Consider the following 16,294-nt stretch of genomic DNA (forward strand, 5'->3'; position numbering starts at 1 on the left):
CTATTTCTGAAGAAGGATCTAGACCTGAAATGTCAACTTTCCTGCTCCTCTGTTGCTGCTTGGCCTGCTGTGTTCATCCAGCCCTACACCGTGTCGTCTCTAAATGCCATGAATTTGCTGCATGAGTTAGTGGTGGAGGCAGAGACTCTAAACTGTTTTTAAAAGTACCTGGATCTGCACCTTAGATGCTGTAAGGTGCAGGGCTTTGAGATGTGTGCAGGTAGGTGGAATTAAAAGGCATCTTTCTTTGGCTCAGCATGGACACATGCCTGCCTTTGTGCAGTAGCGTTTCTCTGGTTTTATGGCAGAATTTGAATGCAGGTCCCCAGAATATTAGCGGAATTTCTTGATTGCTGGTCTAGTGATAACACCATTAGGCCATCACCTGTCTGCAGTTTAGAAGAATATGAGGCTCTCTTACTGAAACTTTCAAAATTCTTAAAGGGGAGGACAGAGTAGGTGCAGAAAGCAAGTTTCTCATGGCTGTGGGGTCGACACCCAGGGGAAGCAGTCTCGATGTAAAAGGCAAGGCGTTTAGAACTAAGATGTGGAGGAAACTCTTCATTCAGAAGGAAATGTTTGGAACTGATCTACTGTGCGGAATCTTGACAAAGGCTTTACTAAAGCCCAAGTAAACAATGTTCACCCCGCCGCTCTCATTAACCTTCTTAATTACTTCCTCAAAAAAAACTCAATCAAGTTTGTAAGACAAGATCTCCCTTGTACAAAACCACGTTAACGTATCCCTAATCAGTGCCTGCCACTCCAAATGCATATAAGTCCTATCTTTCAGAGTCACCTCCAACAACTTACCCACCACCGAAGTCAGACTCACAGTCCTATAGTTCCCAGGCTGCTCCCTAATTCTCTTCTTAAACAAAGGCACAACATTAACCACTCTCCAGTCATCTGCAAAGGGCCCTGCAATTTCCTCATAACCTCCCACAATGTCCTGGGACACACTAAATCAGGTCCTGGAGATTTATCCACCTTTATATTTTTTAAGACCTCGGACACTTCCTCTTTTGTACAAGGAACTGTTTTGAAACATCAATATTTGTTTCCAAGTTCTGTAGCCTCCACTTCTTTCTCCAGAATAAAAACTGACGTGAAATATTCAATTGATATCTTTCCCAGCTCTTCAGGTTCAACACAAAGATGACCTCTTTGATCTTTAAGATCTCTGTCTAATTGTTCTCTTGCTTTTAATTTACCTGAAAAATCTCTTTGGATTATCCTTAACTTTCTCTGGCAAGATTATCGCATATTCTCTCTTTGCCTTCGTGATCTCCCTCTTAAGAATGCCCCTACATTCTTTATACTTTTCAAGAGATTCATTTGAAACAAGTAGTCCATATCTAATATATGATTCTTTTTCATTCTTGACTAGATCCTCAATAAAGATTCATTTATTTCTAATCCTACTAGCCTGACCTTTCACTCTAACAGGAACAGAAGACTCTGATCTCTCGTTATCACTTCGTAAGCCTCTGACTTATCAGACATTCCTTTATCTGTGAATGGTCTACTCCGATCAACTTTTTAAAGTTCATGCCTCATACCATTAAAATTTGCCAAATAAACAGTTAACTTTTACGGAAGGCTTATCCTTTTCCATAATTATTTTAAAAGAAATAGTTATGGTCACTAGATCCAATGTGTTCCCCTACTGTCACTTCAGTCACTTGCCCTGCCTTATTACCCAAGAGAAGTTTTGCTCTAGTAGGAACATTTACATATTGCTAAAGAAAATTTTCTTGAACACATTTAACAAATTCTTCACCATCTAAACTTTTGAAAATGGTAGTACCTGTCAATGTTTAGAAAATTAAAATCACCTACTATTACAACCTTATTATTCTTACATACGTCTGAGCTCTCTCTACATACTCATTCCTCAAGTTCCTTCTGACTATTGGGGGTCTACAGTACAATCCCATCGAGGTGATCATTCCTTATTTCTAATTTCACCCATAGATTTTCACGAGACGATTATTCAGAAATACCTTGTCTGGTTACAACAGTAATGTTTTCCTTAATCAAAAACAGCATTCCTCATCCTCTTTGTCTCCCTTTCTATCCTTCCAACAGCATCTGAATCCTGGAACATTGAGCTGCCAGTTTTGATCACCCCTCAGCTAGTTTCAGCAATAACCATGACATTCCAATCCCATGTTCCCAAACATGCTCTCTGTTCATCAACATTATCTATAAGACCCCTTGTAATGAAATAAATGCAGTTTAGTTCTTCACAGTTACTTTGTTCTCTGACATGTTCACCTGTCTAATTAACTTGTTCTTTTCAGAATGCTTCTCATCTATCTTTCTATTTACACTACTACTTAGGATCTCTCCACCCCCTTTCTCTAATAGCTTATAGTCACTCGTAATGGAACTTGACACGATATTGGTTCCTTTTTGTTATGTTTCGCGGTACCTCAGTAGCTATGGGCTCAAGGTATGATCAACTGTACGCGGATAACTAGGCGCAAGCTGATGCGAACGGTGACACTAGATGATAGCGGACAGCCCCAGTCCCCAGGTAGAGTCACACCCCAAACTTACAGGAAGAGAGGACACGAGGCCTTTAGAAAAAAAGCTTTTACTGTCTCAGTCCGAAGACACCAAATGGACACAACTCGTCTGTATTTATACATTAGGAATGACCTCGACCAATCAAATGCGGAGTAGCGTACTTAAGTGTTCATCAGCCAATGAGAAGCGAGCTTATTGATTGGCGGTCTATTCGGCCGGGAAAGCAACATGGCGGAAATGGTGCGAAAAACCTGAAACTCAAACCTTAGAAAAAGCAAACCGTCTACAGTGAGTAAACGACACAGATCTTGGGGATGGAAACATCCCCAACACCTCCCTCTTTGAAGACTGTTGGTAACGTACAAGCTTTGGGTTCACCTGGAGGTGCTGGGCTGACGTCTTCTTGGTCGGAGTGCCGGATCAACCAGGATTTTGCTCTCAATGTTTGTCTCATCTGATTCCATCGCATCTTGTGGTAGCCGAAACGTGTCTAGCAACACGTCAAGGGGAATTTCCACCAATGCTTCTGCTGACTCTGTGGCGTGCCGCTGGCGAAGTTGGTTGCGATGTCTCGACCAGAGGGAATCACCATGTGCTACGTCGTACAGCACCCTCCCTCGTTTTCTTACAATCCGCCCTTCAATCCACGGGTCGTGCTTTGGTCGGTAGTCACAAACATACACATGGGAGCCAACTGCGAAGGGAGATCACGCCACCGGTGTTTCGGTCTGTTTTGCATTGCTCGGAATCATGGCGTGGTTGACCGTTCGCAGGTTTCAACCCATCAAGGCTTCTGCGGGGGATTGGTGGTTAGGCAGAGTTTCGTTGGGCGTGGAGTGATACACAAGTAGGAAGCTCTGCAGTACAGTGACGGACGTCCCCTCCCCTCGAGCTTTAAGCAGGGCTTGCTTGAAGGTGTCAACGAAGCGTTCCGCTTGGCCATTGGATTGGGGGTGGTAAGCCGGAGAGCAGATGTGCGAGATGGCATGAGAGCGGCAGAACTCAGCAAACTCACTAAACGTGAATTGTGAGCCATTGCCTGTGACGATAGACTCTGGTAAGCCATGGTGACTGAAAATTTGAGTCAGGGCTCGTACTTTCTGCGTAATCCTTGAGGGTGCCAAGGGGACGATCTCGAGCCACTTGGAAAATGCATCGACTAGAATCAGATCGGACCAACCGTTGATAGGCGCCGCGAAATCCAGATGAAGGCGTGACCATGGACGTTCCGGCCGCGACCAAGGCACAGGTGGCGTTCTTGGGGGATTCTTGGCTGCCTGTTGGTACCGATTGACGAAGGACGTGATGTCACCATCCATACCAGGCCAATAAGCGAAGCTGCGTGCAATCGATTTCATCCGAGAGGTACCTGGGTGGGAGGAATGAAACTGGCGGAGAACACGTAAGCGGATTGTCTTGGGTACCACAACACGGTCGCCGAACATAAGACAATCACTTACAACACAGTGACTAACGGCAATGGAACAATTGCTGCAACTCGTCGCTCGGTGAGTGGGCTAGCCAAGTATCTCCAACATAACGGATGGCTCGTTGTAGCATTGGGTCCGCCTGCGTCGCTTGTTGGATCTCAGTGACAGTTACTGGTAGACCACGTATGGCGTGGGTCAGGTGGTGGATGGCACAGTCATCCGTTGAAATGGCGGCGATGACGGTCTCTTCGTCAGAGGTGGGATAGTCGCTGATGACGCGTGAGAGAGCATCAGCTTGGCCAAAATCTTGGGTGCGCCTGTATTGGATGCGAAAGTCGTAACCGAGGAGAATTAGCGCCCAGCGTTGGAGTCTGTTGCCTGAGTGTGCCGGGATACCTGTTTTGTAACCGAAGATGGAGAATAGCGGTTTATGATCGGTTAACAGGGTACACTTATGGCCGTGGACAACTTGTGGAAACGCTGCACTGCAAAAACCAACGCGAGGGCTTCTTTCTCGATTTGGCCGTAACGTTTTTCTGCAGGAGTTAGAGTCCTGGAGATGTGCATGATTGCTTTCTCGCTGCCATCAGGGAAGACATGAAGGATTACGGCACCAACACCATAGGCAGAGGCATCAGCTGCCACTACAATTGGTAACTGCGGATCATAGTGTGTTAAAAGGGGATCACATGTGAGCGTAGACTTTAGCTGACAGAAAGCTGCTTCACACTCACCCGACCAGTTCCAAGGCAGATCTTTTCCAAGCAGGTGGTTTAGCGGCGCTCGGACGTTGTGTAGCGATGGAAGGAACGCGGAATAATAACTAATCAATCCCAGGAATGAATGTAGTGAGGGAATGTCCGTCGGGGTAGGCATCTGGTGAATTGCGCGAATGTTTTCCGGATCAGGATGGCGACCAGAGGCATCAAAGATGAAGCCAAGGTACTTCACCGACCGGAGGAAGAATTGACACTTTTCAGGCTGGAGGCGGAATCCATTATTCTGAATGCGCTGAAGAACGCCCTCGGTGCGACACTGCAATTCTTCGGAGGAACCAGCGACGATCAAGACGTCGTCCAGGTATGCGGCCACACCTGGGGTGCCAGATAAGATTGTATCCATTACCTATTGGAAAATAGCTGGGGCGGATTTGACACCAAAAGGTAAATGTGTGTATTGGAAAACGCCTCGATGGGTGTTTATAGTCAATAACTCATGGGATTCTGGTGCGACTTCCAACTGGAGGTATGCGTCAGCAAGATTGAGCTTGGCAAAGAAATGGCCTCCGTTCAGGATAGTGAACACGTCATCTGGAACTGGCAAAGGGTAGTGCTGGTCTTTCAGGGCTGCAATAAGACCAGTAGAGAAATCAGCACAGATGCGGAGCGAACCATTGGCCTTTCTGATGACGACGATAGGTGCTGCCCAAGAGGAGTAGGAAACAGGGGTTAAGGCTCCCTGGTGTTCGAGGCGTTGTAGTTCAGCGTCCACCTGCGGCAATGAGGCGTATGGTACCGGTCTCTTAGGGCGGAAGACTGGTGTGGCATTAGGTTGGAGTTGTAGCACAGCTTGTGTGGCGGTGCAGAGTCCCAAGCCAGGTTGGAAGACCGATGTGAACTGTTTCACAATCTAATTGGACAGGTCAAGGGGTGCAGCAGGGGACTGCACCTGGTTGCAAACTGCGCTGAGCGGCAGATCGGCCAAGCCCAGAAGGTCAAACCAGTCGAGCCCCGAAAGGTTGAGATCCGACACAGCGATGTAACATGCGCCGTTGAATGTATTGCCGCGGAAGGATACACAGCAGTCGGGTTTCCCCGAGAGGGTGAGGTGCCCACCACAAGCGCTGATGGCAGTTTTGGAGGTATCTTGGATTGGAGGTCGCCCGAGCTTGTGCCAAATTCTCTTGGAGAGAATGGTGATGTTCGATGCAGTGTCCAGCTGCAACTGGACTGGGTGGCCATTGACGTTGACTGTGATGTAGTTCCTTTGGCCAGGGGCATTGACTTGGAAAGTTGCCAGCAGGCTTTGGGAAAAGGCAGCCTGCTTTGGCTTGCTTTGGGGGCTTGCGTGCGGCTTGGGTGCGTCAGGTTTGTTGGCTTGTTGAGATTTGCTGTGGCCATCTTTGTGACCGACCGTATTGCACTGACGGCATCGATGGTGCTTGAAGGGGCAGAGCCTGACAAAATGCCAGGCCCCACAGTGCCAACAGGGGATGGCGGCTTCTCCTTCGAGCCATTGTGAGAGTTCGGGCCAGAATGCGACGGACCAGAGGAAGACGTGCCAGAATTGGAAGGACTGGAATGTCTGGTGGCCTGGCGAACTGCATGAACTTCGGAACCCCCTTGGCCCCCAGACTGGACCAAAGTAGTGTCATGCTGCAGATTGATTGACCGTTGGTATTCGTCTGTGATGGCGGCGAGAGTCAGCGTAGGGTCCTGTTCCAACCGATTGAGAAGGCGCACATGGATATCTGCAAATTTAGGGGACTGCATATAAAGTGCTTTGAACTGATCATCAGTTAGTGATCTTAACTTGAAACGTTCAAATTCACAGTTAACTATCCCAACATGTGTCAGAAAATCGCCTGATTCATTCATGACCAACTTTAAGCAACTGTAGTGTATGCTGAACAACGACGACCGATCACCGAAGTTCCGCTTGAGCGATTGAACTGCGGCATCAAACGACCTATCCGCGGGTTTATCTGGCATGATGAGGTTGCAGTACTTGTCCAGCTCTGCCGGGCCAAGTTTACGAAGCAAGAACTGGAATTTCCATGCATCATCCTGACCAGCGAAGTCAACACGAAATAGCTCCTCGTAGCGAGGGAAACAGGTATCAAAAGTAACACTGGCCTCTGGGTCATACCCAAACTCGGTGATACTGTTAGCGATACCCTCAATGGAAGGCAGAATACTAATGGACACTGCTGGTGCCAGAACCCTGGTCTGCGTGAGCATCTCCATCAACTTTATCTGCGGTTCGAATAGAAGCTACAACTTTTCTGGGTCCATTTTACGAACACCTTGTTGCCAACCTGTTATGTTTCGCGGTACCTCGGTAGCTACGGACTCAAGGTATGATCGAGTGTACGTGGACAACTATGCGCAAGCTGATGTGAACAGGGACACTAGATGATTGCAGACAGCCCCAGTTAGAGTCGCACCCCAAACTTATTGACGCAGGAAGAGAGGACACGAGGCCTTTAGAAAAAGAGCTTTTACTGTCTCAGTCCGAAGACACCAAATGGACACAACTCGTCTGTATTTATACATTAGGAATGACCTCGACGAATCAAATGTGGAGTAGCGTACTTAAGCGTCCATCAGCCAATGAGAAGCGAGCTTATTGATAGGCGGTCTTTTCGGCCGGGAAAGCAACACGGCGGAAGTGGCGCGAAAAACTCGAAACCCAAACCTTAGAAAAAGCAAACCGTCTACAGTGAGTAAACGACACAGATCTTGGGGATGGAAACATCCCCAACACTTTTCAGTTCAGGTGAAACCCATCTTTTTGAACAGGTCTTTTCTGCTCCAGAAGAGACCCAATGATCCAAGAACGTGAATCTGAACGTGACACCACCTCTTCAGCCAGTGATTTATCTTCTTTATCCTTTTATTCCTTTCCACATTCGAGCTTGGCACTGGGAGTAAACTAGAGATTACTACTTTTGAAGTTCTATTTTTTAATCTTTTACGTAACCTCTTACAGTCACTCCGTAAAGCCTTAATCTTTTCCCTAACTATATCATTCCTACCAGACTGTACAATAACGTCCAACTTCTCACTCGCCCTTTTAACAATATGCTTCAAATGTTTTGAGACGTCCTTAATCCTAGCAACAGGAATGCAATATACTCTCTTAGATTTACATTCACTGTCACAGAATCTCCTGTCTGTGCTCCTGACAAGACAGTCTCTAATAGCAATTATTTTTTCTAATTTTGTCAAGCCCAGCCAAACATAAGATTCATTCTTAGTGCTCAAGATCTGACCGCCTCCTAATTTTTTTTGTCCCAGAGACGCTCTCTTTCAACTGTACCCAAAACTGAGTATCTGTTTGATCAGGAACGGCCACAGGAGACTTCTGAGCTACCTTTTTACCCTTCCTGATAGTCACACATCTATCTGATTCCACAGCAGGATCAATCACTTCTCTAAATCTGCTAGCCATCTAACTATGTGTCTCCTGTGTGCGTTCAATGACAATAAGCCTAAGAAGCACCTTTCAACAGCATCCTATACATAAAATAAACTGCCTTGCCGTACTCAAATAATTAAGTGTGCAAAAAATATAAAAGCAATAAAAAAATTCAAACATGTAAATCTTAAATAAAATCAACCACTTAACTGAACAATCAAATTAAAAACAACTGTGCCTCAACTGGTCCAGCAGACAGCTTTCAATCCTCTGTTAAAAAAAATCTCACTCTACAGCCATTCTAAAAGCTCTATAAACACAACTTTGTTTTTAAAGACCTCTCCTCTGCAATTTAAAAATAGTCTCTCCTTCTACGCATGCAAACTTTTTTTTAGCGTCTAATTTTAGAGAACAAAAACTTGAGCTGTCCATGTGTAGGCATCTCCAAAAGCACCTTAAACTCAACTCCATTTGAAAAAAAAACGCTCATTTTTTGCATTGAAAGGACCAAAAATAGATCAAAATAAAAATCTTATAATCCATCATTCATTCAAATGAAATACCGAAAATTGCAGTTCACAGCTGAGTGGATCAGAAAACTTGCTCCAAGACTTTCACCAGTTGTTTTGTACAGTGAGCAAATGTCAAGGGGATATTTCAGAGATCCTGAACTTCCATACTCATTACGTACCACTTCTTACCAATGCTCAGCAACTTTCTCAGGAGATCATAGTGAACAGCTCACCATAAACAAAACTTGAGTTCCTATAATTCTCATATCTGAAATTAGGTCTAATCCAAAAATTATTTACAAAAATTTACAATCTACACAAATTAATTGTTACCTTCAACTTACCTTTTCTTCCTCTTCCTCATGTTTATTTTTTCTTTTCCAACACAAAAACGGTAGGCATAATATTGTTTGTGTCTCCCTAAAAATAAAACAAAGTGAGGAGAATGGCACAGCTGAAATATTGTGATGATCAGGAACTGCAATAAAAAAATTATTTTCAAAAACTTCTTAAAATGATCTTCTGACAGCCAGAACTGCAAGACAGCAAAATATCTCAGCATCTAGGAACAGCTGGACTATATATAGAGGGAACTTGCAATTTGCCACAGGTTACTATTTACTTTTTGAACTATCGCAAATGCTATGGTGTGTACCGCAATCATTTTCTTCCTGTTTCCTTCCCCAATAATTGTTTAAAATTAGATAACTTGTGCTAGCTCTTTAAAGGAATTCAATAAAATCATTAAGCATGCATGTTAGGTAACGAGTGATGCCATTGAGTTGTGTTTGTCCATTTACACAGTGCATGTGCAATTTCAGTACTTACATTTCAGCACTTTCCTCATCCTCATCATCATCAATTTCATCAAACAGCTCCTCAGAATACTTAAGGTCTACATCCAATCCCTAAATGAATAAGAATTCACACTTGAAAGATTCATTTTAACATTTCTTTTCCTTCCTCCCCTCCACCCTCTCAATGCACCATCAGACAGAAAGCTGTACTCTGCTCCTAGACCTCTATACAGATCACTTGAACCCAGAAAGGAGGCATGCGAAGAGATCCGATGTTATCTTTGGTTATGATAGTAAGTAACAAAGGGCTACCATCTAGCAATGACAAAAGAAGTGGAGCTGCAAACAATAGCTGCACTTTACAGCACTGTGGAACACCACATACGGTATACCAATTCAGTGGATAGTTAGTTTATATGCAAATGTGCTGGCCCAGTTTTTGCCTACTGATCCTGCAGATGAAAGCTCAATGAAGAGTATCAAAAGGCCATCTGATGGTATCCACTGCACAATCATTGCACATCAACACTTCTGGACACAGATTCTTCTGTTTCAAGCAGTGCAATATATTCGGTGCCTTTTTCCCTTAAAACCATTATCTGCCAGCTTCCAAAGGTTCACTCCAAGATTTCAACATTCGACCTCTGGACCATGTGGCATGTTTGGTGATCTCAAAGCCTTTTCTCAGCTTCCGTTCTCTATTTCACCTGAATTCACCATGCTCCATTAACTTGTCTTCCAGAATTCTTGTAAATTATCACATTCATATTCATGACTGCCCATTTGTGCATGTTATATTTCTACACCTATGGTACACATACAAAGAATTGTCTTGAAAATAATTCTTTTGCAAAATAAGTAGTCTGAATATTAACTAAAGCAAACTACAATATACCTCTTAGAGGAAAAAGCTTCAATTGTCTAGAAAGACAGCCAAGGATTCACTCAGAGCATCATAAAACAAAAATTCAAAATATAAGAAAGAAGATCCTGGTGAATGCAAAAGCGTATCAGAAGAACAGCAAAAAAGAACAAATGGAGAGCAGTTAGGAGTGGCAGCAAACATCAAGCTTCTCACTCCCTATGAAGTGAAAATATGTGAGTTGGCATGAGAAGAGCACAAATGCACATGTAGGGGCAAGGAAACCTCAAAGTCTAACCAGCCCAATCAGCTTCATTGTGATGTGCTACACTGATTTCCCAACAACACTAGTGCTCATTCTCAATCTGTATAAGGCTTTTAAAAATCCGTTTTACACAATCAATTCTCTCTTTTCTTATACAAGCACTGCAGAAGCACCCATCAGCCTCTGTTGAAAAGATGCCATTGCAAGAGACCCTCAGCTCCAGTGCCACCTTCAAAGTCTTAGAGGGTTCACTGGGAAGGCTTTACTAGGTCCCTGTAGCAGCTCAAAGACAAGTACCTTTAGCACTCCTTCTCGACTTAGCAGCACAATCTGGTGAGCACATCACTGGCATACCTCCACATCTGGCTGAGGAAGAAACACCCTGGAGTCTAGCACCCAGAAGACCACAGATGCTGGGTACTTGTCTAACTCCAAAAAGATGATGATCTCAAGGTTTTGCCGATTAATAACTATACAAAAATGCACAGACAAGCACAGGAACAGCAGTCAGGCTTTTTAAAGGTACTCAGAAAAGTGGATGAAGGATAAAAGAGTCCACTAATGTTATCAGTATTGTGCTGGCTTTGGAATGTGTGCATCTGGCTTTCTCTATGGATATGGTGCTGGCTGCCCAAGGAGATCCAGGGCTGTGGACCCCTAGAAGCTTATCCTTAGGACCCTTCAGACCACAGGTAGAGATTTCAACACCTTCAGAATGTGAGAGGGTTGTCAGCAAGTTAATAAATGATACAAAAATGGCTGAGGTGATAAATAGGAGGATAGCCTTAGGGTTGATCAGATGGGCTCATCAGTGACAAATGAAATTCAATCTGGAAAACTGTAAGGTAATGTACTTGAGCATGACAAACAAGGTAAAGGGATGATCAATGGTGGGGTCCTGGAAGGCACCAAGGATTAAAGAGCACTTGCTTGCATGTAAAACCAGTCCCTTAAGGTATCAGGACAAGTAGATAAAGTGGTAAAGAAGGTATATAGTACATATGCCTTTATTAGCTGAGGCATGAAATTTAAAAGCTGGGATGGTATGCCGGAACTATATGAAATACTGGTTAGGATACAATTGAAGTACTGTTTACACTGCAGGAAGATTGCGATAGCACTGGAAAGGGTGCAGAAGAGATTTACCAGGATGTTGCCTGGCTGGGGTTGTTTTCCTTACAGCATAGGAGATTGACAGGAGACATGATTGAGATGTATGAAATTATGAGAGGCACTGATAGGGTAGACAGGAAGGATCTTTTCTCTTTGATTGAGGGATTAATGACTTGGGTCAGACTTGAGTTATCAATGCTGTGGTTCAAGAATCCCTGACATTTAAGGCTATGTGCAGTCAAGGAATCAATTACTTGTGAAAGATGAGTGATTCCTGGCTATTACAGCTATTCTCATCAGAAGCTGCTCATCTCTTAAATAGTTGTGACTTTTTCAGGTCTTGTAGCAACAAAGATGCAAGAGCAGATTTGTAAGAGTTCAAGTATAGGTACGTTTACAGAAGTGTGTTCACTATGTCATCTATGCCACCTCTCTGCCTCTGGCTAGATAGTAAGCTACCATGACAGCCCCTCCCCAGAAAAAGGCACCCTAGTACCTCACAGACCATGTCCTTGCACATCTACAATTCAGAATGCAAATGTGGCATCTGTAAATGTTATCTTCCAGTAATAGTTATGGAATGAGTGTCAGAAATATCACGCCCAGTTGCCACTTTTAAGTTAACTTGTTTGATTACATTACTTTAGCTAGCTTGACAAGAAGGCAACTTGTCTGCATAATAGAGGTTGTGACTGCTTTAGACCATAATCAGTCATGTGTATTCTCCAACAATAAAGGTATTTCTTGAAGGGCAATTTGAAGAAAGCTGGGTGACACTACTTAATCAGTGAATGTACGATGATTCCAATTCAGCTGAATGGGTATTCAAATACAAACAATTTTATGCCGTTCCTGAAGAAAAAGAAACTCAATCTGTTCATGTTTGATATGATGCTAGTTATTTTGTCTCATTATCATGTAAATGATGTAAAACTGAAAAATTTCAAGCCTGTGCTTGAGTGACCTGTAGGCTCGGTGTGAAATGCAAGATGACTGCCCCATTCACAAAATGTTCCCTTACGTGCTGCTGACCTTGTGACCCTTTTGACCTTTCAGCCTCCCTGTCAACGTCCATTCAGCCCCTTTACATGGCTATTAATGTTCCCAATCTACCCCAGGGTTTAGTGAATTGCCAAGCCTGTTAGCCCTACACCATCCCTAGAGTTATAATGCTTCATAAGAAACCCCTCTTGGATTTATCTGCCCCCTCCTATGGTCTATGATGTCCCACCAGTCTCTCTGAAATTGCCCTCTTTCACTGTAATCATTCCCTTAGCAACTCAGCTAATTGAATCACATCCCTAGAATTGAGTTGCCCACTTTCCTGGACTTCACAGGCTTCCCCATTATAAGCTCCTGGACACTATTTAGTGAACAGCCACAATTATGGTCCACTAGTTTAGTCTGGGATAATGTTCGGCATGGACTAGTTGGACTGAAGGGTTTGTTTCCATGCTGTATGACTCTATGGCACAAGTCTGCTCAGCTGCGGACTGATGTCTCCATAGCACTTTGACAGATACACCTATACTTCCTTGCACTTGATCTGTAAGACAGAGTGTAGTCTAATCACTGGTTTGCAAGGACACAAATCCTCAGGCTCTGGTAGGAACAAGTGCCTGAACTGCCGTCACCAACTTCCCATATTGGAATGAGATAAGCCTCTTGACTGGCTTTAGTGGCACCCCAACTGACTGTTGTCTTCCTTAACTTCACTAAGGGCTGCTCTGCTTTGACTTTTAGTTGAAGCACTTGCAATGTGTTTGTCATGTAAACTGCTGGCAAATGGTCTAAATGTGAAACTGATGTACTACAGTGACATGTCCAGTCGTTTGAATATTCAGTGTTCCCCACTGCGACATGTTGCCTACTTTACCCTCTTGTGCTAAAAAAGTGTAAACCACAATGGGAGCCTTCAAGTAAACGTGATCCAAGTCTGCAAACTGACGCTAAGAATTCAATCTAAGAGCCATAAGATGCTTCCTTAAAAACATGGTACGCTTGTGTGTCCCTGCGTGCAAAATAGCTTAGAATAAACATGCAAGCCATAGCCGATCCTGAGCTTCAAAGTCTTGAAGTGGTGTACAAGTTGGACTGAGAGCAGGGAAAATGATGTGAATATCCTGGTGGTTTGCCATGCTAACTTGTGTGGACAAAAGGTGGTGGAGGATGGTGTCTATGGAGCATGCAGGACATTAAGGTGAAGACAAAAGTTGGATGAAGGCCAGAACAAACATTTGTAACAGGTACCAGATATCTGTTCAGATTTACAAGTTGAGAATTTGCATCTAGTTTCTTAAGAGGACAAGAACTGGGATAGAAGTGATGTAAGTTGTGAGTGTATAAATATGCAAGTAAGTGGAAATAAGGTCATCTCTACCCAATGACAAGATGTGAAGGCACATTATAGATTGAGGAAGTTGAGTTCTTTCATCCCACTGTACTTTCCGACTTTCTCATTATTGCCCACTCCACTCCACTCCAGGGAGGAGAAATTACATTGATATTTTTTTGCCCATGCATTTATTTTTTTTGTCAAAGGAACACAGGAAATAGAACGGAAGTAGGCCAACTGGTCTCCTGAAAATGCTCTGCTAGATCAAAGGCTGATCTTCTCTCTGAACACCATTTTCCAGCATTATCCCCATTTACCTTGATATTTTTCATGTATCATCTATCTTCTAATTTAAATATACTAAATAATTGAGCCTCCACAGGGCTCCGGGTATAGGATTCCACAGCTACACCACTCTTTTAGAGTGAAGCAATTTATTTTCATCTCAATCCTAAATAGCCCACCTCTTACTATCAAACAACAATGTTATTCTCGACATCCCAGGTCATACACTCATACTAGTCCTGTAGACTGGCAAATAGACTTCAAAACAGGCAAGGTTTGGAAAAGGGTGGAAGAATCTACCTTCTAAATCATACAGGCTTAAGAAACCTTTGGGGCCAGGAATAGAGATCATTAAACAAGAAATGAACAAATCAGAAAATAATCAAAATGTCTAATAGAATGCTGGCCTTTATATCAACAGTCTGGAATTGCAAAGAGTACACGTCATGATTAAACTACACAAAGCACTGGATAGACCATATCTGGAGCACTGTGGGTAAATCTGGGTACTGCACTTTATGAAAGATATACTGGCCTTACAGAGAATGCAATGCAGATTTACCAGAATCATGCTTGGATTCCCAGGGATAAATTATAAGTAAAGATTATACATACATGCTTTTATTCCCTAGAATTTGAGAATTTAAAGAGGTAGTTTGATCAAAGTTTTCAACACAATGCAATCATCAAGATAGACAGAGATAATAGTAATTTTACTGGCTTGGGATTCCATGAATAGGGTCCACTTCTAAATTCAAACTCTGAAAATTACAGTCAGACATTTCATCAGTAAGATCAGGAAATGGTTTTCTAAGTGAAAGGTAGTAGAAGTTTGAAACTCTTTCCTATGTGGCAACCGATGTGACATCAATTTATTAGTTTTAAACAGGAGACTGGCAGACTTTTCTATAACTAGAGATATGAACTGATATGGGGCAAAGGCCGTAGATCAGTCAGAATGGACAGCCGTGAGGAGCTAAATGGCATTCTTCAATTCCTGTATCCAATACTTCAACTTACACCATGTACATCATAAAACAACTCATTCGTGGCCTATTTTCTCTCACCAGTTATAGGCTTCCAAGCCCACTCACGTAAGCAAAGTGGTTTGCAGAACAAAGTTGAATCTTACATGTGTAAAGCCAACTTGATATGCAAACAGTTTTACTATATTAACATTCACAGTAGCTTGCATTTCCTATCAGCGAACAAAAACAAAAATTGATGGAGAAACCCAGCAGGAGTGGCAGCATGAGTGGACAGAAAACAGAGTTAATGTTTTGAATCCAGTGACGCATCTTCAGAACCTTTGTTTCTTTACAACTAATAGCAACATGGAGTTGGCTTAAAATTTAAGAAGTTGGTCGAGTAAGCCTGGAGTTCACTGGGACAAATAGCTCTTCAAAAGTTGAACGAAACAATTAACAGTTACTTCTGAGATGGCAAAAACTATAGATGCCGAAATTTCTGAAGAAGGATCTCGACCCGAAACATCAGCTTTGCTGTTCCTTTGATGCTGCCTGGCCTGTTGTGTTCCTCCAGCTCCACACTTTGTTAACAGTTAGTTCTACACTGTCAATTGATTAAATGAATTCTCAGGTATGGGCACATTGATTGGCAAGACCTCAAGTTGTAGAATTTACCTGATAGTGTTCTAGAGCAAATTTAGACTGTGTATTCTTGTTAGTCTGTAAGAAAAATAAGTCACAGTTTAAAATGTTTTTATTACATGTTTGGCTGTGTAGCTTGGGGTTTAAATTGCATCTAATCCAGAATCAACAGCTGAAGAGGATGTATAAAAATGCTATGTACAAAAACACTGGTTAAAGAAAGTTTCTCAAGGGAATGACACAGACCTGGCTGCTCCTGCTGGGAATTGAAATTAAGTGAAGGAGAACCCTGTAACAATGAGTTGATTAGTTGATTCACCATCATCATCCTGTGGGTCACCACTAACTGGAAAGTAAATCAGACCAGGCACAAATATGGCTATTACAGTGGGTCAGAGATCAAGCATGGT

General features: G+C 43.1%; 1 protein-coding gene across 2 annotated transcripts in view; it reads right to left on the minus strand.

Annotated features, from left to right (window-relative positions):
• LOC125465551 (uncharacterized) overlaps positions 1–16,294 on the minus strand; it is a 57,088-nt gene that overhangs the window by 5,544 nt on the left and 35,250 nt on the right. For both annotated transcript variants that reach the window (XM_048559191.2, XM_048559190.2), the window contains 3 exons: positions 15,918–15,962; positions 9,446–9,525; positions 8,962–9,037 (listed from right to left, as the gene is read on the minus strand). In XM_048559191.2, the coding sequence (XP_048415148.1) occupies positions 8,962–9,037; positions 9,446–9,525; positions 15,918–15,962 (201 nt within the window). The remainder of the gene's footprint in view (positions 1–8,961; positions 9,038–9,445; positions 9,526–15,917; positions 15,963–16,294) is intronic.

The sequence above is a fragment of the Stegostoma tigrinum genome, chromosome 29, assembly GCF_030684315.1.
Source record: "Stegostoma tigrinum isolate sSteTig4 chromosome 29, sSteTig4.hap1, whole genome shotgun sequence".
NCBI classification, from domain to species: domain Eukaryota; kingdom Metazoa; phylum Chordata; class Chondrichthyes; order Orectolobiformes; family Stegostomatidae; genus Stegostoma; species Stegostoma tigrinum.